Raw genomic sequence first — 25,183 nt, 5'->3', positions numbered from 1 at the left:
TTAGTAAAAAGAGACACACAAATGTTGACGTGGAGAAGGCCCAAAAAAACCTTGTGGAGACAAACTGGCACTGGACGTTTGGGTACGAAGAAATGCTTTCCCAAATATGTGTATGTATGTGTATGTGTATATGCATGCCTACATACACATAAATCTGTATAAATGTATTTCATATATATGTACTTATGTATTTATTTGTGTACATAAATAAATTCTTATTCCCTAGCTCTGTTCATTGAACAGGCCACTAAATAAAGGCATCTCAGCAGCAAAGAGCATGTAACACTACAATACTGATCTCTAGTAACACTAAGATGTTGATCTCTATTATGACCGATTCTTGATTACAAGGAAGCAGAGCTCAACAAAAAAGAAAAGAAAAGAAAGAAAAGAAAAGAAAAGAAAAGAAAAGAAAAGAAAAGAAAAGAAAAGAAAAGAAAAGAAAAGAAAAGAAAAGAAAAGAAAGAAGGAAGGAAGGAAGGAAGGAAGGAAGGAAGGAAGGAGAAAAGGAAAAGGAAAAGGAAAAGGAAAGAAAAGAAAAGAAAACAAAACAAAACAAAACAAAACAAAACAAAAGAAGGGGAAAAAAAAAAGCTAATTCCATGCCTGAGGCAGGACAGGTATACATGTTCACAAAATGATGGATATATGTCACAAAAGCATAAGAGCCAGCTTGAACTAGCTCCCACTCACCAAATCTGGGGAAATTAGATTGCTAAATAATAATTAAGTATAGCAATGAAAAATAACTATTAGGGAAGATAAGAATTTGTGAGCTCATACTAATAATAAATAAATGGTGAAGAAGAGAAAGCTCTCGCTTACAGCAGAATGCTGAGGGCTCACTGGTAAATGTGGAGGAAGTACGAGAGTCGGTAATCATCATGGATAGCAAAGACTAAGACTGGGAAAGAATAATTAATTTTTTCTTCTCATAAATATGTCATGTACTATCAGATAACTTTGTATCAAGTCTAATTCGCTCAAAAAAGACAAAGGAAAAAGAGAAAGAATTTGGCTATGCTTGTCATCTCTAATCAAAATCCAAGACCCTATTCACTAGTAAATGCATTCTAATAGCAGAGTCACCATCTATAGAAAAATGGCTTCATTACAAAGGTTGAAAGGAATGAAATCTCAAATAGATGTATACACGTATAACCGTATAAATTTATAAATGCATGTATAAATGTATCACTTATACCCAATGCTGTGCTATGCAAACAAATGATCTTCCCATCTCATTTCCCACATGCTGAAATCAACTGATAAAAACATTTACGCTAATCTATTATAGATATAATCAGCTGATATAATGAAATGTTTGGCACAGCCATTATAGACTTTCATTAACATATAATAATGTGATCTGGAGTCAAGGCTGTCATAATCATCAATTTCATTGTACACCTCATAAATAAATGCAAGTTAAAGAATCAGAATGGAGGACCTCACAAACAACTATTCTCAACAAGGGGAGAAAGCAGTATTACAAAGGAAATTATAATTTTTTTCTTAAAACAATTTTACAAATATGAATATAAATAAATAATCAGATGAATAAAAAGCATTTTAAACTATGTTTTATTCTTTAACAGACCACTGTGTTTAGTAATATAAAGGTAAAATTTCTGGTCTGTTTTTTAAAAAGTCTTAATTTGCATTGTTGAAATTATTTTATCCATTCAAGAAAGTATATTTTCTCTATCAAAGGCCAGAGATGTTCTTCAAAGTTTGAAAGCATTTACAGTGTGTATTACATAAATATTTAGTATATAAATATATAATTCAGTAAATAAAAAACAGCAATTGCATATATTTATACTGGGTATCTAATGCCAAGTAAGAAATTATCACAAACTTACCGACTTGATTAAAGTCAAACACATATTTATTATTTCACAATTTTTGTGGGTCAGAAGTATGGGCATAGTTAGGCAGGAGTAAGACATAGCTGAGTTCTTTGACTCAGAGACTCTGTGAGATGCACTCAGGGACTGGCTGGAACAAGGGTTCTCTGTAGAGCTGTAATCAAGGTGTCAGCTGGGGTTGGGTTCTCGTCAGAGGTCTGACTGGGGATGTACCTATTTCTAAGCTCCCTCAAGTTGCTGGCAGAATTTATTTCCCTGCAGATATAGAACTGAAGAGCTTTATTTCTTATTACTGCCTCAGCTGCTAGAAGATGCCATCAGCTCCACCTCCTTCTTCAAAGCAAGCAAGGGAGAAAATCTTTAGAGCAAGTCTTCTAGCAAGACGCAGACTTAAAACATATTCACAGAAGTGACCTACCATCCCCTTTATCATATAATGTAGTGTAATCATAGAATTGATACTCCATCATCTTTACAATATTTTCTGGTTTCAAAGCAAGTCACAGGACTTACCCACACATTCAATAAAAAGGAATTATAAAATAGTGTGAATGCCAGAAGTCAGAGGTTATTGGTAGTCCCTTTAGGGTCCGCCCATCATAATTTTGTTATATGTACATTTTTTATTATAAAATATATCAATTTACTTATTTAAAATATGAATATAATGATCTAATTCACATAATAAATAATTTGATAAGTCAAATTACATGATCAAGTTCAAACCCAAATAATAAGAGGTAAAGAGAATGTTGAAGGGAAAAGTGTAGATATAAATAATGCTTTAAACAAATTAATGTTGCACTATGTAAGTTACATTAATACTTCTGATACATAAGCTAAGTAATGTTTTTTAAGATTCATGATCCTTCTGCATATAAAGATTAGATACAAACATTAAAAAGCTTCAGAAGTCTTCTGCATAGCTTAATTTAAAAAATAACTTGAAAGTATTTCTGTGCTTAAGCAAAGAGAGAATTATTCTCTGTTCCCACTAAGCAAACTAAGCAAATAGCCAGACCTTTTCAGAAAACAGATTTAGGCTAAAATATTTAGCAGGGATTTTGAAAAGGTAAATATTGTCATTACATGTCATCTAAATAATGGTTACCATTTATGTGAATGATCCCATTACATTATAAATACCATCTTTTAAAAAATAAAAATAAAATAATTCCATATTTCTAAGTGTTAAAATACAGTATTTCATTCTGTTGATTTAAATACACACACACACACACACACACACACACACACAAACACTCATGGCAGCTCTTATCATGAGATATAATTTTTCTACTCAGAAACTAAATAAAATGCAGGCCATCTAATTGCTATAATTTTGAAATATCATGACAGATGATTTTAAAAAGCTGAGAATCTGAAAAATTTGCATTTTCACGATAAATTATGAAAATTACACACGAAATAAAACATATTTGTTTTTGCTTTGTTTTTCTCTAAACAACCCCTTAAAAATATCATAATATAAACAAACATATATTAAGGAGTATCACAGTATCAATATTCATACAATACTTCTATGACAAATTATCATTTTTAAAAAGCAATAAAAATTTAGACATGAAGTTACGATAAATCCTCGAATAGTATAAGAGATATAGGTTCTAAAATTATAAGGCTGTTTATTTCAGAGTCCAATAATGGTAAGTAGAACTAACTAGGTAACTTGAAGAAAACTTGAGAAAAAATATAGATTTTTATTTTTTAAAGCTTAAAAACACTGGAGGGCCAAAGATTACCAATCAGAATATAGAGAAGAATGAAATGACTGTTGAATCATTTGGGGTAATCCTTTTTTCCCTGATTATAGGTGGAAACAGTATTTAACAGAAATAAGGACTGGAGTCTAGGTCCATGGAGGGTTGGTGAGCTAAGCCCCAAAGAGTAATCTTAGGAGTAAGGGCATAGAAAAGTCATCCAGAGAATACAGATCTCCTATGAACTGTCCTTATCCCTGAAAATGATTAAAGTACTACTGCCTCGGGCCCATGGGAGGATTAAATAGTCTTTAGAAAGAGATTTCAACCAAGGTCTCAAACTATCTCTAAATAGATTTTACAAATATGACATCCAGTACAAAATAAAAAATAACCAAGCTTGGAAACTAATAAGAAAACAAGAACAGGAAACAGTGGAAACAAAAGATGATGAAAACAGAGCCATGGGAATTCAGATAATATCTAGGAAAAGACGTAGGCTTTAAAATGAAGAAAACTGGACTTTGGGTGTTAAACACACAATAGAATATACAGATGTCAAATGATAATGTACACCTAAAAATTATATGATTGTATTAACCAATGTTACCCCAATAAACTTAATAAAAAATAAAATAAAATAAAATAGCTATATTTTATGGAAGGAGATAACAGACCAGATTAAAAATTTGCCTAAAAAATTAGAAACTATAAAAGACAATTAGAAACTATAAGAATTTAATCTGAAAAACCGGACATTACAAACACAATGAAATGAAAATAAAATAATCGAAATTAAAAACTGAATGGATGAGACTATCAACAAATTAGACGCTGTGGAAAAGAGAGAAATGAACTGGAAAACAGGTGAGAAAGAGTGGGAAATACGTAGAAGACGCAGCGCTCCAGAGGAGGACAGGGAGGATGGAGCAGCCGCCCCCGAAGGGCGCCAGCGGAACCTTCGGAAACCCCGGATGTGATCAGCGAAGAAATAATAACAACAACAAAGCACATCACATTAAGACTGGCAAAATGAAAAGAAAAAAAAAAAATGAAACCCAAAGATTAAAATAGACGTAAGAAGAAATTAAAAATCTGAAATAGTTTACAACTTTTAAAGAAAATGAATTTTTTTTTAATTTTACTTTAAAGAAATAATTAAAACCTTTCTCCAAAAAAAAAGAAAAATCTTTAGGACCAAGTGACCACCTTGATAATATTACCTAATAATGGGGAACAGAACATTAACCATATGGAAAAAATTGATATTTTGGGTTATATTAAAATTAAGAATTTCTCTTCAACAAAGCATGCAAAACTGTAAAAATCTCAACCACAAAGTGGTATTTATCACACTTATCACCAACAAAATGCATGCACCCAGAATGTACAAAACATTATTATAAATGATTAAGAAAAAGAGAATCCAGTAGAAAAAAAATCCCAATTAACTTGAAAGATCACTATTTCTTAAAAGAGAAAATTCAATTATTGATTAAACCTTTAAAACTAAAGAACTTATTTAGTTCTTAAGAAAAATGTAAATTCAAGTTATAACATATCAATTGCACATCCAATTCCTTAAAATTAAAATGTTTTATAACACCAAGTATTGTCAAGAGCATAGAGCATTAAGAAAACTCAAATAGCCCTGGAAGTAGCAGAACTTGACATAATAACTTTATAAAAGAGTTAATTCTCTAAATTGAAAATGTAGATATCCAATACATACCCATTGAACCAGGAGACATATATGAGGATACTTGAAAGTGCATTAGTTGTAGTATTAAAAAAATAATAATAAACCTAGGATTGTCAAGTAGGAGAATGGGTAAAGTGTGACATAATCATAAAATAAAATACTCTACAGCAGCGGTTCCCAATCTTTTTGGCACTTGGGACCAGTGATCCTATGAGACTCTAATGCCTGATGATCTGAGGTGGAGCTGAGGCGGTGATGCTAGCGCTGGGGAGCAGCTGCAAACACAGATGAAGCTTGGCTCACTGGCCTATGGCTCACCTCACGCTGTGTGGCCAGGTTCCTAACAAGCCAAAAACCAGTCAGTACCTGTCCACAGCCTGGGAGCTCCTGCTCTACAGCATGGAAAAATATCAAATTACAGCTACACAGATCCAATAACTTGGATGAATATGAAGTCATTATGGTAGAAATGCAAAATGGCAGAGCCACTTTCAAAGATATTTTCGCAATCTTTTACAAACTACATATTGTATTAACTTATGTTCCAGCAATTATAGTCCTTTTCATTGATTTATGGGAGATGAAAAATTATGTCCATACAAAAACCTGCACATAGATATTTATAGCAGCATTATTAATAACTGCCAAGTTTTGGAAGCAACCAAAATGAACTTCAGTAGATGAGTGGATAAATAAACTGTGGTGCATCCAGAAATGGAATATTATTTAGAAGTAAAAAGAAAGGAGCTATCAATCCATAAAAAGACGTGAAGGAAACTTAAATGCATATCACTAAGTGAAAGAAGCCCATCTGAGAAGGCTACATACTGTATGATTTCAATTATATGACATTCTAGAAAAGGCAAAACTATGAAGACAGTGAAAAGATCACTGAAGGAGGGAATAAATAGAAGTACAGAGAATTTTTACAGCAGTGAAACCACTCTCTATGATACTATAATGATACATACATGTCAGAACACATTTGTCAAAAAATCCACAGAATGTAAAACACCAAGAGTGAACCCTCAGGTAAACAATAAACTGTAACAAATCCACCATGTGTGCAGGTAAGGGGTGCATCAGAAATTTCTATACCTTCTCATTATTGCTGTAATTCTACAACTGCTCTTAAAAAATCAAGTCTATTAGAAAAAAAAATCCAGGTTTATAAAACAAATCATGAAAGATAAAATATAGCAATTTAATGTCTTTAAAATTAAGGAAAAAATCTAATAATACTGGATCAAATAAAATAAAAATTGAAATTACTGATCATTTAGAAAATATTTGACATTAAAAAATACAAACTGAACAGTGATTAATCTTAGCACAGTTATAGCACTACTCTCTAAGGAATAAAGTCAACCTCTACATTGTGTAATTCTCCTCTTCAGGAGAAAATACAGTATTAAGAATTTTTGCTATCAAAGAATATTTATTTTTATTTAATTACTAAATATTTTACATTTGAATTTGGAAATTAAAAGGTAAAATAATATATAGCTCATAAGTATTATTCATACATTTTCTGAAAGTCTCGACAAGAGAAATGATGTACATATTTTTCATTCTGGACATAGTGTTTCGATTGTCATTTGCCAATTATTCTCAATAAGGGAATGATGGGTCTACAATAGATAAAGCACTGGCTTTTTAGTTAAAGAAACCTAGGTAGAAGTCCTGTTCCTACACTAATTAGATTGAGACCATAGACAAATTAACTTTTGTAGGTTTCAAATTCCTTTACAGTAAAATACAGATAAAAAACTACCTATTTTATGGAATTGTTACAAAAGTTAAATACAACTGCTCAACCTACAGACAGGCCATTCAGTAAGGATAATGATAACAAAACTGACAGTACTGAAGAAGAGGAAAAACATTAAAAAAGAGAAAAGATATTATATTTGCAACTACAAATGTCAAAACAAGACAAAAAATTCTGAGAAAGAGATTGCGCTGAATTAGTTTCAATCCTCTATCCTTTTTCACTAGAAGAGGACTGAACTCAAACACACAGCCCCTGCACTCGGGCATCCAGAAATGAATCAAGCTGACATAACAGTGCATAGCAGTAGTTCATCTTCTAATACACATGAATTTGAAATGTGTCTATATTTTGATAAAGCATCTACACATATACCAGATGTATTTCTACATTAAAATGTTGAAATTTACTATAATTTACTTCTTCATAGAAGGTTAAGTTGGACATACTATAGAACTATTTATTTTATCCTCTGATATTTCGAGATAACTTTTAATAATAAATATACAACACTGACAAAAAATAAACTGAAAGCTTAAAGCATATTTTCTTTCTTTGGGATATAACTCTGTTATTTTCTGTTATTCTTTCTGACTTATGATTAGTATGTCCTACACCTAATTCCATACTGTTCCCTATTCTGCATTTCTTTTATAATAAAAATCGCAATGACCCTGTGTCATGAGACCTATTCTGACCATCTAGAGTTAAAACCACTTAACTCTGCTATACCAGATGTTAATGTAATAATCAAATTAGAGATCAAGGACTATGCCAATCTCCTAAGAGAAAGCCTTCGATGAGAATGGCTATGATAAAAGAGATGGGAAAGTCAGCAAAGATTTTAACAGATGAATGGAAATCAAAGAACAATTTGACCCTAAAAACCCCACAGATAGTTCACTAACCTCACCCCAGAAGACACACTTAATGAATAGGTTACTTAAGGTAATTTAAATGAAAATACAATAACCAAGGGTGGCAAGCTAGGTGCCAAGGGAACAGTAATGGCTCATGAAAGGGTATGCTAATTCCTACAGTTAAACCACATTAAAATGTCACTAGTTTCACACAATAAAAGTTTGATTGTAGCTTAAGGCACAGGCCAGTGTAGAGGGGTGGAGTTGGGGAAGAAGTCTTGCTCTGTGCAGTCTTGCAGGACCTGGGCCGTTTCTGAGTCTGCAATCTTCTAGGTCCTCATCTTCCTCCCAACTGCACTATTGAACTTTATGTGTCAGGCCTAGCGTGGTGGACGTTACTTATACCTATTGGTCAGAAGCCAATATGACCTCCAACCTAACTGTAATAGAAACTGGGAAATACAATTGTGTTCAGAAAGTTTCCACAATTGACAACTAAATGAAATTCAATCTAGCGCCGTCCTGAGAGAGGACGATGTGTTGACATAGAAAGACGGATGGCAGAGCTAACACTTAGATACAACAGCACATTCCTAGAAATCCAAGAGTATAGCAAGGGAGTCGTGTTCCGAGAGAGCTCAAGCATTTAGTTGATGTGTGATGATTTTTTTTTTTTTTTGCTCAAGTTGAACCTCTTACTAGGAGATCACCTTCCTGGAGAGTAGGCGTTGCATATTGCCAAATCTAGTTTTACATTTGACAAGCTTAAACTGAATTAGTAACATGCTTTCTGAACTGGTATTTTGAGATTCGTGGCTTTTGGTACTGCCTTATGGCCTCTCACTGGATAAATATTTTCTGAATAAAGCAAGCATAGGAGTTCCTCAAGTAAATTATTTCTTAGGTGTCAAGGCTGCTTGGCTCATTGGCACCAGTAAACCATTAAACCTATTTGCAATTGCAACTGGAGTAGGCAAAACAACCTAGAAAAAGCCTAACGATATTTAGTGTTAGTATTTGAAGACTATATATACCAGCTACTTATCCAATTGTGTTTATGAAGCTGATAATCTATATGCAAATTACATGCAGTACCGAAAGGCAGGTTGTACAGCAAATTATTCCTCTGTATTCTTTATATATCATTTTAATGTAGATTAAGGCACAAAAATGACAAAGGTACTGTTTTTCCCCATTCTCAATATGAAGACAAAAAAAAAAAAAGACAGGAGTAATTGGGCAAAATAAAAGTTCTAAGATACATTCGTTTATATTTGTTTCATAAAGCCCCTGCTATGTGCCAGAAATCAAGAAGCAGGCACAAGTTTGATCTTCCTAAAACAACAAAAAAAAAGATATTGGCATCATCCTCTGCTCTCCTCCACCACACCCCCACAAAAAAAAAAAATGACTACATATAACCAAATAGATTAAAATGAGTAATAATCTTAGATATTGCGGACCTAAAAGTAAACCTGGGAGGTAAAACTACCCAGGAAGATCCTCCTATGGCGAGATTTCTTAAAGTGCATCAAATACTATTATTTCACAATCACTTCACATATTTGTAGGAGAGCAAAATTTTGGCCCCCATTCTAGCATTTAAGTCACCGCATTCCAGGAGATTCTTCTTCACACTAATTTTGAGAACCAGCATCTTAACCAAACATACGTAGCTATGAAGAAGCTGTGATCAGAAAAGATGAAAGGCATAAGGAAGATAAAAAGAGATTCGATTATGATTTAATTTACTAAACTTAAAAGATCTGCACAGTAAAATGCCATATATCTCAGGCAATTATAACTCCAAATGCTTTTGAGAAATTTTATCTTCAATTTACTGTAGATAAAAAGTAAAGCATGATTATGGATCAACCCATCCAATATGATTAATGTACTAACATAATATCTAACAATGCCATCAATATATATAATTTTCTCCAGAAGTCAGTAAATTGCTCTAAGATGTTATATGCAATAAATGAAACAACAGAAAGTTTTTTGGCTAGGTACAGGAAAATAATCATTGATTAGGTCAATGGTTCTCAATGAGGATAAATGTGTGAATAACAATGAGTTATCTCCATAATTCTGGAGTTCTAACAGAACTTGCTGAAAGGGAGGCCAAGAATAACAGACATCTTGAATGCATAGGGCAACTGCACAAAACAAAAAACTGATCCAAATCCCACACAACTTTTGAATAACATGGCAAATGAACAGGTTTTTGTTCATAATTATTTGAGCCTAGAACCTAACTCCATTTTACATATAACCACAGAGTAGTTTTACATGCTTATAAAGATATATCGAATTTTCAAGGAGTGTACTTACCATCTAAGCTGAAAACAGACCATATATAATTTTGTCCAGAATTTAACAAGATGTGTTCATCACTTGAGAAAACCTCATCATGGTGTATGCAACACATCTGAGTATGCCCCATGTCTACAGAATGAGACACATTTTAAGAGACTAAGAACCAGATATTATTAGTCATATATATTCATGAATAGCACTGACTTTATTAATAAAGTGATTTAAATCCTTATATTATTCATATTCTTTGCATTTTTTTTAAAAAAAAAATTATAGCCCAGACATAAAATCTATGTGGTAGAAATTACGTATTAAAATTTATTTGGAGGTTCCCAATTGTTCTTCAACAGGATACTGTGACAATTTTCCCAGAAACCTACAATACAATTCTACTAGCTCTTGTATTACTATATATTTTTCTAATCCATCCTCTATTTCCTTTCTTCTAATAAACCATATAGCTTCCAGGGTGTTTTTAATTATCAGAAACTTCATATATGTCTTGGTATATGGTGAGGTTTCAAGACAGAAAAAATATTTTGTGATATTTCATCATATTTCTGTCTGTATTTTAACCCAAGGAATTACTTTGGCACCACACTTATAAATAAACTCTAACTCATATTTGAGAATATAAAACCTCTTCATTTTCTCCATTCCGACAGTCTATTATTTGTCCTAGCATGAGGTCTCCAATGTCTGATTTACCACCCTGACTGGGTCCAGGGTGAATGGAAGCACTTTCAGGGACTTCTTCCAGCCAGCGCTTTCTACCGTGATAACTCTTTAACCACAGGATAGAAAGCCGATATGAGGGGTCTACCAGCTGCTACATGTATCCATTCCAACTACGCATTTACGGACAGGGAAAATGAGCAGAGTGAGTTTGTGCACCCAATGTACTCAATTAAACAGATTTGGAACAAAATTTCATTTATTACCTGGTCTCCATAAGCTCCCATTCTGACAAAGTGGCTAGGCCTCTTCATCTCTAAATGCTAGTAGCACACCCTAATTGAAGGCAATTAATTATAAAAATTCAGAAAAGTTCTAGAAGACACTATTCCATCTCCAGTGAGAACCATTGAACTAATAAATTAATGGGGTTTTTTGTCCAGCCAAAATACTTTGAGCTTCACATTTACTGTACACAAGATATAAGAACACTTTGTTGACTTTCGTTGGAATTTAGATATTTTCTGGTAATGAGTAGATTAGACAAGGGCAGATCCAGAAACATGTTATTTCCATTTTCTTGTTTTTTTCTTCAAACACAGTAAATGTTAAGATAAAATTTCTCAATTGTGTCTTCTGAAATAGTAATGTAACTCCTTAATATACATAGTAATAATATGAAGCAGATTTTTTAGTGTGAATGAATTAATGTTATTTTAGTGATCAATATCAGTTCAAATACTTTATCCAAAAGCCCTTCAAAAGTATGTGTGTTGCCTTTTCTAGTAACTAATTATCTTTTAAATGGCTTGAGGTCCCTCTGGAGAGAGAATGCATGAATATTTATTGTGTATTTATTGATGAGATGTGATGGATATATTCCTCAAACAAACCAAACCTCTACTTTAATTGATGAGCTCTAAAAAAGAGAGATTCAGATCAAAACCATAAAAAGAGTAAAGGGTCACAATTTTCCACTTTGGACAGCTGACATAAACCTTCTGCATAATGGTTCATGATTTTTTTTCTGGGGACGTAAGTCCAACCATAATCTAGTTGGCTGTCAATTCAGCTTGCCCCTTAGAATTCACTTGGATATTACCATAAATGTTTGCCAACCAACGCTCCTTGTTGGCCATCTGGTCTTGCTGACTATTAAGGTAATAATATCTATGTTTAAGAGTTAAATGCCATCACCTGGCTTCTACTATTTTAGAATCTTGACATACCCATTGACACTAGAGAGTTCAGTTGACTGGCAACACTTTCTACTACTGGCCTACAGAAAATAGCCACCACCGAGTTTCACAGACTCCAGGGGTCCCCTCACTATTGTGCTCCTTATTGTCTTAGTGAAGAAAGTGTTCTGGTAGACCTCCAAGAAAACATGGTTACTTAATGGGCTGTATGGTATTATGCCGTAAGTGCATTCCAATACACCCAACTTTCTGACCCTAATGCTCAAAACTTCCCAAAGACAATTCCAACATCTCACCATCTCACTTACTAGAGGCAATAATCATGCCCACACTTCAAAGAGCCATCAGCAACTCCAGGTATACTCACTAGGACAAGAAATCTAGATCACAGGAGTGATGCCACGTCAGCAGTCTCCTTTCTCCAGTCTTATATTTCATGGCCCCTGCTCCAATACTCCCAAAGTCCACTTTCACATATGCACTACTGATTCCTGCCTCTGCATATCTTCCAGGCCCTGCAACTTTGGCAGTGAAAAAGCTACCTCTTTCTATAACAGAGCCTGTGTCTTCTCACTCTTGCTAAGCTGGGAGATCTGATAATTCTTAATGATCTGGAGACAATAAGTGGAAGCAAGGGACGCTCTGGAGGAGGACAAACAACTTCTTATGAAACATACCCCCCAGGTGAAATCTTTGCATTGTCCCCAAGGAAAGAGAAGCTACTGTACTCTAGCAAATGACAAAGGATCACTTCTTCTAGCCAGGAATGTTCAAGGTTCTAATGTCATACTCATCAGAGTTCTCTTTGTAGGCTTCAAAATCTTACTCCTCCTCACCAGACCCTAATGCTGGCATGAACCAAATTTCACAGTTGAGTCTTCGGTTTCCTTTGCAGTCAGCCAATCTTGATTAAATCCTGGGCATAATTTCCAACATATTCTGCTCTATGGCTGTAGAAGATGAGGGTCTTTAAATGCTGTCATGAAGGCCTTCTGAATGTTCACAGTATGTCCCGAGTTGATGGAAGTTTCCTTTTTTAAGGTTTTATGGCAGTTAACAAAAGCCAGCCAAGTTCACAACAGTAATTACATTTCTCCATAAACTTCAAGTGCTAAAGTTGCTGCATAAACTATCATATCTCCTTCAACTTATACTTTATCCTAGCAAACCCAGTTAACTGTTTCATTAATTATTATACTGTAGCACGCCAGGACATCACTCTCCCACTTATTATTAGTAGTGGAGTGCTAATTGCCATCTGACAAGTCATCCAATAATAAAATGCCATGCTGCAGGCCTGTTATCTTGAGCCACTTCCAGCAGCAATTGACTTAGTTGGAATTTGGAATTACCTCAGTAGTAGATGCTGAGATAATGACTTGGAAGTAGGTACTTGCCAAGGGCAGTTATCTCAGGAAGCAATGTGACAAAGTGTGAAATGTAGGACAAACTCCTACTCCTCTTTGGTTAAGGATTACCCATAGTGGCATTAACTGTCTTACACTTCGGAGTTGCACCTGGGCAGAAATGAGTGACTTTAGAACCAAAAGAGGAACAGAGATTCTCATGCTTTATGTGCACTACTGAAAAGTATAGGAACTGCTCACTATAGCTTTGGTGAAACCATGAGGGCCAAGGGAGTTACAAAAATGCATGATAAATATCTGCCATAACGTTCTGTCAAAACTCTTTTCACCTATTTTTATCCTAGGCCCCCTGATTTCCCACTAAGAAACATCAGTTTCTATCACAAGGGTTGTTGGAAGGCTGAAAGAAGATAATTAAATACTATTGGCTTTATGCTATTACTTTGAAAATGAACTTGAGTGTTAGATACTATAGTTTACTGATTGCAAAGATATGTTACTTTCACATTGCAAACTTCAGAAATTTTACAAAAATGACAGGTTGTGTTTTCTTTAAAATTCGCATGTTGCTCCTCAAAAGTAAGCAATTTCATTGAGAATACCACTTTACTCACGACAAATTTACATTAGAGTCCATATTTTCTTTAAATTCATTTTTTAGTTACCATTTTTGAGTTCCAACTGTGTTTTCGGCCAGAGCCAAAATGAGAACTTTCATTATCCTGGCAAGATGAACAGTTCGGTACCCCTATAAATGAATATTTTGATCCTATTTCCAAAGCCTTACCCACCAAGTCTGCCACTCCTCTCCCGGTTCATACCACGAGAAACACATTGTTAAAATTTTTTCCAATTTTTCCATGAGCAACTGGTGGGGATCATGAAAAAAAAAAATCTCTAAAAAGTGTGGACTGCACCATTCCTGTGGCCCCAGGAGCTTTACACTCTACCGACAGTTCTCCTGGGCACCAATCTACTGACCGCCTCAGCTAAACCCTTGAGTTTCCCATTGGTTTCATTCCAAGTGAGCCAGAGTTCCTATCTCATCCCTCCCTGAAAGTTCTTGTTTCTCTTTCAACTTTTGGCCATTTGGTTACCCCGTAATTCTAACTGTCCAATGGTTTCGAGAAAACTCATGAATTTGCAATTTTCCCAGCTTTTATTTCCTTCATTGTAAAGGTGGGAATGATACTCTTTCTAGCTCTACACCCTTGAACAAACACTGGAAATGCTACGACCATGTTCATTTTTATTTATTTGCTTTACTGTTTATTATATTCTCTACCCAGAACAATTTAACCTCCTCTTCAAGTTCCAGTTCAAACACCCTCAGCTCAAACTTTCCTTATCCCTCCAAGATAATTTATTCACTCCGTTTTCAGTACTCCTTCAATACATTCTTCATTCCATTCCATTAAATAAATTTATTGAACACTGAGATTGTGGTACAGATGCAATGACTCCCCAAGAATTTCACTCTCATAAAAGTGCACAGATAATGCAAGGAAAAAATTAACAAATGGAAAAAGAACCAATTTCAGTTTAGGGGTGCTATGAAAATAATACAAGAATACGTGATGTCCAATTATATACTTACAGCCAACCAGAAATTATCCTGGGAAGAGGGAAGGGTTGATAAGCATCTCAAATCACTAATGTAAGAAATTAGTAGATTATATTTTGGCTAATGCCTCCACTGCTAGTCAGAAAGATACTTTAAGCAATAACTGTGTTATTTGTCTTCATGAATAGTGCCAAGGACTCATTTAATCACTGTCTACTAATTTGAATGACCAGCTTTGCTTGCTAACAAGAATATTTTTTCGGTGTAAGCACAATATAGGAAATAACTGCTTTACAAACCATGTCCCAATCTTTCATTGTCCCACACTCAAAAGCTTAATAAATAAAACAAAAAAAAATGTAATTACTGTAATTCTATCTACAAAATACTCTTTACAAATCATAAATAAGAACTAGGGCAAAAAGTACTTTCATCATTCAGAACTACATAATTTACTTTTCAAACATTTCATACATATACCTAACCTTATAATTGCATATATCTAACCGTATAAGCCCATGAGTCAATGAACTAAAATACTGTTCTTCTTTATCTGGAGGGAAAAAAGTGAGTTACTGAAGTACTACATCACATAACAAATAATCATTATGAATGGCTATATCGTTTATGCAGAAGTGCAGCACAAATTAAAAATGTCTGTCCATAGTCATGATGGAATCTCGAAACAAAAATAAAACATTTGTTGCTTAAGACCAGGACCTGCTATATAATGCATTGCCGGGGGGAGAGGGGAAGGCGGAAGGAGAAGAAGAAAGCAAGGAGTAGTACTAAATGAAAATGAAGGGCTCTCATTAAAAATGTATTTAAGAATTTCAAAATGATGACAATAGAGTATTAAACCAAGCTCAAAGTCCTAAGCGTGAGGTCCTATGCCAATGTGCAGGCCACATACCTGTGAAGTTAGCCCTGCTTCTCACAACCAGTATTTGGTGTTGCAAAATACTGAAGGCATCTTTCCATCTTAGAGCACAAGACATTGGTTTTGGTATTGAGACCAAAATAGCTTCCCTCAAAAGGAATTTCCCTAAAACTTACATTCTGACCTCATTTTTAAGTTTAGAGACTACGAGGAAAGAATAAAAACTTGTTCTTCTCACCTTCTCTGAACTTGAAAAGCTATGATACCTCAGTGACTAGTCAAAGACATGATTATCGAACTTGAAATGTTTAGTATAATTCTACAACAAAAAATATATCTGTTTTAAATAAAAACAAAATGATCATTTTCCATAGTTAACAGACTTCCTTGGATATAATTTTTATATATTTATAGTATTAGAGAATTCCTTATTCATTTTTTATAACTATAATTATAGTTGGCTATTATGGTTTGTGTCATATACAATACATTTATATTTGATATAAACATGCGTTTGCATATATGTAATTCGAAACTATAAAACACCTTTAATAACATGATGTATACAAATAAGAGAAAAAGAAAAAAACATTTAAATAACACAAAACAACTGCTTCTTAAAGTTACTTTTTCAGAGGGGGGGAAACATCTTGAGAATAACAACTAAATCATAAAAAAATAAAAACCACTCATAAAACAGTACTGAGTAAAGTAACAACAAAAGTGGGTTCATGTCTACTGATATGACACAGAAAAAGAAGAAGGGTGTAAAGGACTACAAATATCAGAAAAATAAGAAATTCTAAAAAGGTATGAAAACATTGGATTTGAATTATTTAACAAGATTTAAAGGGAACTTCTAAAGATAACTATGCAGATTTGACACATAACATGTTTTCCAGAAAAAAATAAGAATATTTCTTTTTTTTAAAGAAAAACAAAAGACAAACATATTCTATGGGCTCTGTTTTGAAGCCTCCATGAAATTGTCATTTTAAAGGGCTTAATTTTTTATGAGAATTAATAGAATACAAGTAAACATAACTACATAGCTTACAATAATATTGGTTGCTTAACCAGCACAACACTAAACTTGAAAAGGAAAACCTACAAAAATTAGTTCTACAGCACAAATCCACATAAGTTGCAAAAAGTCATTTTTACTTACAATTGGCATTGATCACCTTTTATTCCTTTAGTTGTGCAGAAACATTTTCCTGTGTGCATATGACAAATATTTGCATGGCCACTGCATGTACAAGCTGTAAGTAAAAACCAAAATGATACTGAATATTCTCCATCACAAACATGTGCCTCATATTTTAGGAAGATTTTATTACCTTATTTTAAAACCTTGTATTTTCTTCCTGCTATTCAAATACTAGGGTTACTATATGTTATTTTTAATTAAAAGTAAGTAAATTCTCTAATTTAAAAATTTTGTTAAACTCTTTCAAGTCTTTGGGGGGCATTCTAAAGTCTAGTATGGATTGAGTATTATTCTCATTCTTCTCTGGGCTTCTTTCCACTTCTAACTTGGACATCGACTTAGTGAGATGAGTCTCAAAGAGCACAGGAGCTTAGGAGCAAACAGCTTAGCTTCACAATGTACGTCTATAATCACTAGATATGTGACCCTAGGCAATTTATTCACTTCTCTAGACTTAGTTTCTTCACCTGCAAAAGGACAATAATAGCGCTTGGCTCTCAGAATTTATGTGAGCATTAAATGAGATACTGTATTTAAAATATCTAACATATATCGAGCACTTAATAAATGCAGCTATTACTTGTCCTACTATTCCCACTCCAACAATAATAAAAAAATACTGTGTTAGAAAGCACGTCGCCGGTCCCAGGTGCGCCAGGCCTGGGGTGCACGGCCTGAGCTCGTGAGAGGAGACGCCCCGCCTTCACAGATCCAGTTCTTAAGGGAAAACGGCAACATCCATAGGTCAGGGATGGAAGTGGGGGGTGGTGGGAATTAAAGAGGGGAAAGAAAAAGAAAGCATGTTTATTTGCCTCCCTAAATCATCCTTTTAAGCTTCTGAGATCATTCTCAGTTTTAGTTTTCCAGAATACTAACTGAAACATAACATTGAGTAAGTATTACACTGGCACACGATTTGGTCCATGTGAACCTGTCTCACTTTCTTAATTCGAATTCCTTGTTAAAGAGCACCATTCCAATCACTGAGGACATGAAGCTCACTCATCATCGTGACCAACATCCAATCAATTGCTAGGTTCTAGTTTCTACAGGCACACTCTCTCTTGTATCTGTCCCTTCGTTTTTATTGTGATAGCCATCATTCGATTACTGTCATTCATATTCTCTTACGGACACTGATAAAATCACATATCTGATCTTTCCACCTTCAGTATTTCTAGGCCACAACTCATTCTCCAGCCCTGAGACATAATCTAAAGGGATAAGGCTGACCATCTAGCCCTTTTAAAACTCTTTACTGAGAACTACTGTGTTCCTCTACACCACCAGCTAGTTAAACCATTGTTGATAAAAATGAAATAATGTGGTCTTTTCCTGATTCACATACACATATAAAGATAAGCTCACAGGTCACTGGTTTTGATCAAAATATGAAATATTCTAGACACTATGCTTCTTGCTAATTGTTCGTGATTATTTGGAAAAATAAATAATTGCTTTCAAAAAATTAATTAATGTAAATACATATTAAAAATAAGTTTGCAGTAGGTAAGTTTTGAAGAATGTTTTTTCCTAGAATAGATTTTTTTCATAGAAGCGTGAATTTTTCTTTATAAAGAATATTTAAATAAACCAGCATAATTTTCCTTTAGGTTTGTAGAATTTACTATAAAAACACAAGATGTCAGAATTACAGAAATAAATGACAAAGTGCAAAAATGCACAGTATAAAAGAAATTATCATTGAGCAATAAAGGGACACTAAGAAATATTGATATTATGTAACTTCATAAACAGTAAATGAATATACCATGATACCTTTTAATATTAACTAGAAGAATTTCATATTAAAACCGTCTTGTATCCAGAACCTCACTAAAAAATGATGCATAGTAATAATTTTAAAACTGAAATAAACCTTTTATTTCTCCTTTGTGGAAGAATTATATAATAGTAACACTTGCACAGTTTCTTATAAGAATTACCATTGTTTAGCAGTTTTAATAATTTCTGAGACAAAAAAAATGTTAAAATACCTTTTAATGCATGCTCACTTTGAGAAAATTCTCCTATAACCTGCAATTCAGGCTTAAATGGCACAAATGTATTTTAAATTCAATTGTTTAAAATTTATACCTCGAGATAGTATTGAAATTATTCTGTTGTCAGCATTTGAGGTTACCTTTTTATGCTGAATAAGCACCTATAAAGTCATCATACAGTGGCCTTTTGTTTGGTAAGTTTTTATGATGAAGATTTTATAGCCAAGACATACACTAGAGGGACATTATGTGGTCACGTGATATTTCTGTTCCCTATAATAAAAGCTGCAATATCAAGTTACATCTAAAACTAAACAATAAGGATAGAAAAAAAAAAGATGCTATAGGGTTATTCAACACTAACAAAATGCCAAACACTGAAGTTCAAGTTCAGTTTAAATTGGAATGGAAAGTAGAACGTTGTACCAACCAAAAATAGGAAGGATGTCGTTGAGTAGGGGGCAGGTTTAAGAAAGGTGCTAAAATTTGCTGTGGAGACTACCCCAGCAGTCAAAAGTTCAGTAACTGTGTCTCTAGCAGTTTCATGACACTCTGCCCACAGATAGTTCTTTTAAATGGCATCTAACAAGAAATGTCATTAACCTGTGTCTTCTACCACCCACAGTCAAAGGTCACCCTGAAATACCTGGCTTGGTTCTTCTTGTCCTTGTAATTCCTTCTATGAAAACCAAAAGGATGAAAAGAGCTTGAGAAGATGGGGTAAAGAAAACTTAGGGTGACTGAGCATCTGAGAGGAGCACTTCACCAAGAAAAACAAAGGATTTTAGTAAATAAGAGACGGAGGACAAACTAGCTAAAAATATTATAAAAGCTAGGCAATGAAGCTTTTAAAAAAAGTATGTAGTTGAGATAGGTAGCTCTGCATTATTTAAAAAGGCTTTCCTCATTTTCATAATTTGATTCAATTTATCTAAAAATGCCATTCTGAAAAGAATCTTTGATCAAAGCATAACTTCACAGCTGTACCATATACTAAGCATCTACATGTAATTATATAATTATTCATTTAATGGCCTCTCTTTGGCACTTCTAAAATCTCTGGTTGGCTTTTCTCTGACACAGAGGATGATAACGTGTACTCAGAAGATGCAAATTTTTAATTTTGTTCTGTCAAAACAATGAAAAAAACCCAGAGTTCCATGTCAAGTGATTTTCATTTATCTGCATCTTTCGATTATTGAGGTCAATGCTCCCGGTTTGAAAGAATTAAACTTCTTACTTTCATATTAAGAAACGCTCAGATTCATTTGGTTATGAACTTTCTGCTCAAATGAACAATCTGCAATATGTGAGAAGAGTTTAAAATGAAAAAAAAAAAATCTCCCATCCTAGTACAAAGTAGCTAATTAGTCTTTTGTTTATTACCTATAGTCCCAAAGAATATTTGTGTCATAGCCTCCTGTGTTTATTAAAGTATTAAATACTTCTGTAAAAATCTACTATGGACAGATAGATATTCTTAATAGGCCAAAAAGAAAAGCATAAATATCGATGATAAGAAACAAAGATAAAAACATAAGACTGTCACTATGTTGAAAGAACTGTTTTCTCAAAACTGAAAAATAATGTTTCTTTATCACTATTAAAAGTAAATATATACAGATATATGTATATGTACATAATATATGTATACACACATATATATAAAATCAGATAAGTATACTATTACATATAAAAAAATATGAGATAAGTATACTATTAAAGAACAAAGAACAAAAATGAAATAAGATAAATAAATATAAAAGTAGACTTTACTAAGTTCAATTATGAATACAAAGTTAAAATATTAAGAATGTATTCATAATTCCAATTAAACTCATTAAACGCCTTGCAATAAAATAATCAAAAAGAGTAAGACCTAGATGAAGAAAACTATTATTCATACAAGGCTGCGATTTTTAAAATATCTGTATGTTTCATTATTTAGAGAGGTCTTTTAATTTAGTACTTTTTTACGAATTAAATAAAACAAATACATGTAAAGATATTAAAATATTTTAAGATTAATAACATTATAGTTTAGTTGTCTTACATTTAGAAAAGAATTATTACGAAAAACATGAAACTCATGATAATCACATAAAATTGAAAATTATAAATTGCCCTCAACTCTCAAGGGCCTACACAGATCCTTTTATCAGAATTAATCTCTTTGTCTGTGATGCTACATTCAATTTCTTCATCACACCATTCTAACGCCCACACAATGTATATAAATTTAAGTCCTAACACAGTTAAGTATTCAATATGATTCCAAAGCCCAAGCTCTTAAAAGTTTTATTCTTCCATAATTACAAAGACGGATGGATGGATGGATGGATGGATGGATGGATGGATGGATGGATGGATAACAGCCCCAGAGCAAGTTTGTATCAGAGAATCTTCCTGAACATTAATAAGAAATAATTTTAACAAAACTTTTAATAGTTAATTATAATAGAATAGGCATAAATATGCCACAGTCTAAAAACAATCTAAGGAAAATCTACAAGTACATTTACAGAATATTGACATTAATGTTAAATTGGCTTTAGTAGATCAAATTTTAAAAATATCTAAATCTCCGCTATATTTAAAGCCTCAACATTTGAATATAAATCTATTTCCTTCTTTTCCTTAATATCATCTTGACTCTGGATTGTAATAAATATATCTACTAATAAAAAACTTTTCTCAACAAGGTGAACTAAAAATAAATAGTAGGAAATTTATACTTTCCATGTTTTATAAGTTGATGTTTGCCATTGCTACATTAAAAATAATTCCTTAGTTGTGACATATCGTTTTATTAAATTAGACAGTTAATGTCCTAAGAAATAAAAATGGCTTTCATGTATCACATCACCATAGAGAAATCATAGGCAGCAAAATACTGTCTTGCCAACTTTAGAAAACAAGAAAACAATAAGGAATTCTTTAATAAAATATATTTTCCACAACAAGTGTATCTTTCTTAATTCTCTGTAGTTAAAAAAAAGAAACTGAAGTAAAAAGAAGAAAACAATTACCTGTACACTGTCCTCCATTTGTTGGATCTCCATAATAACCTGGCATGCAGTCTTGACACTGCTTTCCTGTGGTAAGATTTTTACAGTGTTCACACACGTTATGATTGATGCAAGTGCTATGTCCATTACACTGGCAAGCTAAAGGAAATAGTAAGAAAATATTACAAATATCCACACAAAAACACCAACTATATAATAAATATCAAGTCAATAATTTATTTTAAAACTCTGAACAGTAGCAAAGTTCAAAAAATATTTCTCAAATTCTTTTTATGTATAACATATGTGGCTTAAAATATTAATGCAGGATTATATAATACAATAAATTCTGTATTGAAATTTTGCCTTATGTTCTATAAAATGTAGGTGTTAGAGATAAATGGAAAAATAGATGTTATAGGTAAAAAAGGACTATTTTTTAATATTCTTTGAAGATTCATGTGAATATTATGTCTATATAAAGTTCCATAAACATAAGACTGAATACAGATTTAATGTGAAAACTCATCTTAATTATACCTACACAAAATAACAAAGGGTCAGTAAATATAAAAAATTATGTGGCAATTGGTCCTTACTTCAAGAAAATACATTAGTGTACAATGAACAAAAGAAGTACTTTTAAGTTAATTTGCATAAATGGTTATCTACTTTGGGCAGGGAAAGCTTAAAGACTTAATTGAAATTCTATGTGATTGTGTACTAACAGAATCAAATTTAAAGCATGAGTTTTTTATGTCTTTGTAATAAGATTTAATGTTTTCATCTTAACATTACAATAGAATTCAAAAACTTCAGATGAGAAATAAAGCTCATATATGAAAATCCATGCCTTTAGTGTCTATTTGGGCCACGATACTAACTTAGCTTGGTAATTGCTTGTCCGAACATCATTCTCATTGTCACCTTCGTAACCATTTTCATCGTTAGTACAACTACAATAGCATTTAACTGAGCTCTCTCTCAGTCTAGCCAGGAAAGTCAATGTTCAGTCTATTGTTTCTGCCTGGCATCTATTCTGATTGGTAAGTTTACATGTAGGATGACTTTTTAAATATTATAAATACCATCCCATTGCCACATAGTGTACTAGGTGGTATACATAAATTATACATGAATTATATCTTTTAATTCTCACAACAATTCTATGTGGAAGGTACTATTTTTAAGACCATTTCTATCTAGGATGAGACATCCTGGGTTAAGCAACTACCCAAAGTCACAAAGCTAATCAATGACAGAAACAAATGCATAATAAGAATGTATGAATCAAAAAACCTGACATTTTCAAAAATGAGAGGAAATCCCAAGACACTAGTGTAAGGTCATCAACATCAGTTAATATCAAAGGGTGAAGAAATATCCCCAAATAAAAAGTAAAAACCAAATATATATATCTTACAGAAATTTTCAGAGGCATATTGTAACACAGCATATAAATGACATGGAGTCATCGTGGAAAAATGTTAAATGCCCTTCATCACCCTTTCTTTGAAAGTGAGAAATATAATATAGTTTTCAAACTTTTATTATCATATATTATTATGAAACAGCTAGAAGAAAAACTAGTAACAAAGTAAAACATTCATAATAAATTAAGTGAAATAAAGATACACATTATGTTTAAAATAGTCATTTTGTTTTTAAACATATAAATATGCCTACAGGGAAGTTAATGATGCTTATCTTAGTTTAGAAAAATTTTTCTGCACTATCAATTTTCTACAATAAACTCACATTAATTTATAATAAGAAATAATTATGTTAACTTTAACTTTTTAAGATGTACTTAAAAAGTTTAAGGTATAGTTTCACAGAAAATTTTATGTGAAACCAATAGATTAATTCACTCAGGTAAAAACAAAGTTTATTGAGTGCTCACTACATATAAAGTATTACTTGGAAAAGTCAAAATAAGAGATGGGTTACTTTAAGTATTTTATGAAATTCCTGACTACATTTTTTCATCAGAAAACAACTGCTTCAACTACTGAGTCAGCTGGCTAAATTTAGCAATCACAGCTAACATCCTCCTCACAGATTACCACTGAAATAATAAGAAAACTTGCCATGAACAACAGGAATTTGGGTATGGTGACAACTACACAAATAAAACTAGAAAGTAGTAACCTATGATACTTCTGGAAATTAAAAAAAGGGGCCCTGACATGAGGCCACTCAACTGTCACTTCCTCAAAGTGAGAAGTTCTGAAGGCAGATCTGAGCCATGCGGCAATCCAGAAGACTAACTGTACAGCTCCTCACAGCTGCTGCAAAGGGTGATACAGGGGGTCCAATGTTTCACGTAGTGAATATACTCCACAAAAAGCTGGTATAATTTAGAGCTAACTACAATCAAAATTTCCAGCAAAAAAAAAAAAAGTGAGAATGGTCACCGTCACCAATGGTAATTACTACAGTAGCAATGGCAAAAGAGAAGGCACGTCATAGAAAGTAGGACCCAAACATAATGGCTGTATCCAACAGACAAGAATACTCTGTAGGTAAGGCTATGAGTAAGTTTTATTTCTCACTGTTATCAGGGTGTTGGATCAACAGGTAATTCAAACTTGTACTTCTTCTAGGATACGTTGTCACCTGAAAGGTTCTAATAACAACCTGGCTATGGAACATGAATAAAACTAAAGAGAAGCCATCCATACTATTTTGTTTAAATTTTAAAACCAGCCCAGGTGGCTCCTCATCTATGGACATACAAACGGAAAAATACGAAAATAAAACATAATGAAAAAGTCACCATTGAATATACAAATAAAGTACATATTTTGAAAAATATGTGCTCTCTAAAACAGATATAAAACATTTAAAAATATCTGCCTGACATTCTCAATAGAATTCAAAAATATATATGTGGAAAATCAAGGATAAAATTTATCCAACAGTTTTTTGAACACATAGCCTACCTTAAAAGAAAACTAGTAGTGCTAGAAATGAAGAAGGCACTCAAAATAAGAATATTAAAGATAAGTTTGAGATAGGTATGCAAGAGTG

The 25,183-nt window shown here is 32.9% G+C and overlaps 1 protein-coding gene across 17 annotated transcripts in view; it reads right to left on the bottom strand.

Moving 5' to 3' along the window:
* ATRNL1 (attractin like 1) overlaps positions 1–25,183 on the bottom strand; it is a 535,879-nt gene that overhangs the window by 371,256 nt on the left and 139,440 nt on the right. For all 17 annotated transcript variants that reach the window (XR_004951254.1, XR_004951255.1, XR_004951256.1 and 14 more), the window contains 2 exons: positions 22,172–22,309; positions 17,098–17,191 (listed from right to left, as the gene is read on the bottom strand). Coding sequence is in view for 13 of the 17 variants with exons in the window: in XM_036222140.1 (XP_036078033.1) it covers positions 17,098–17,191; positions 22,172–22,309 (232 nt within the window). In the remaining 4 variants the exon portion in view is untranslated. The remainder of the gene's footprint in view (positions 1–17,097; positions 17,192–22,171; positions 22,310–25,183) is intronic.

The sequence above is a fragment of the Rousettus aegyptiacus genome, unplaced genomic scaffold, assembly GCF_014176215.1.
Source record: "Rousettus aegyptiacus isolate mRouAeg1 unplaced genomic scaffold, mRouAeg1.p scaffold_m13_p_6, whole genome shotgun sequence".
Taxonomy (NCBI): Eukaryota; Metazoa; Chordata; class Mammalia; order Chiroptera; family Pteropodidae; genus Rousettus; species Rousettus aegyptiacus.
The sequence above is the reverse complement of the archived record's forward strand: the minus strand, read 5'-3'. Positions and strand labels throughout refer to the sequence as shown.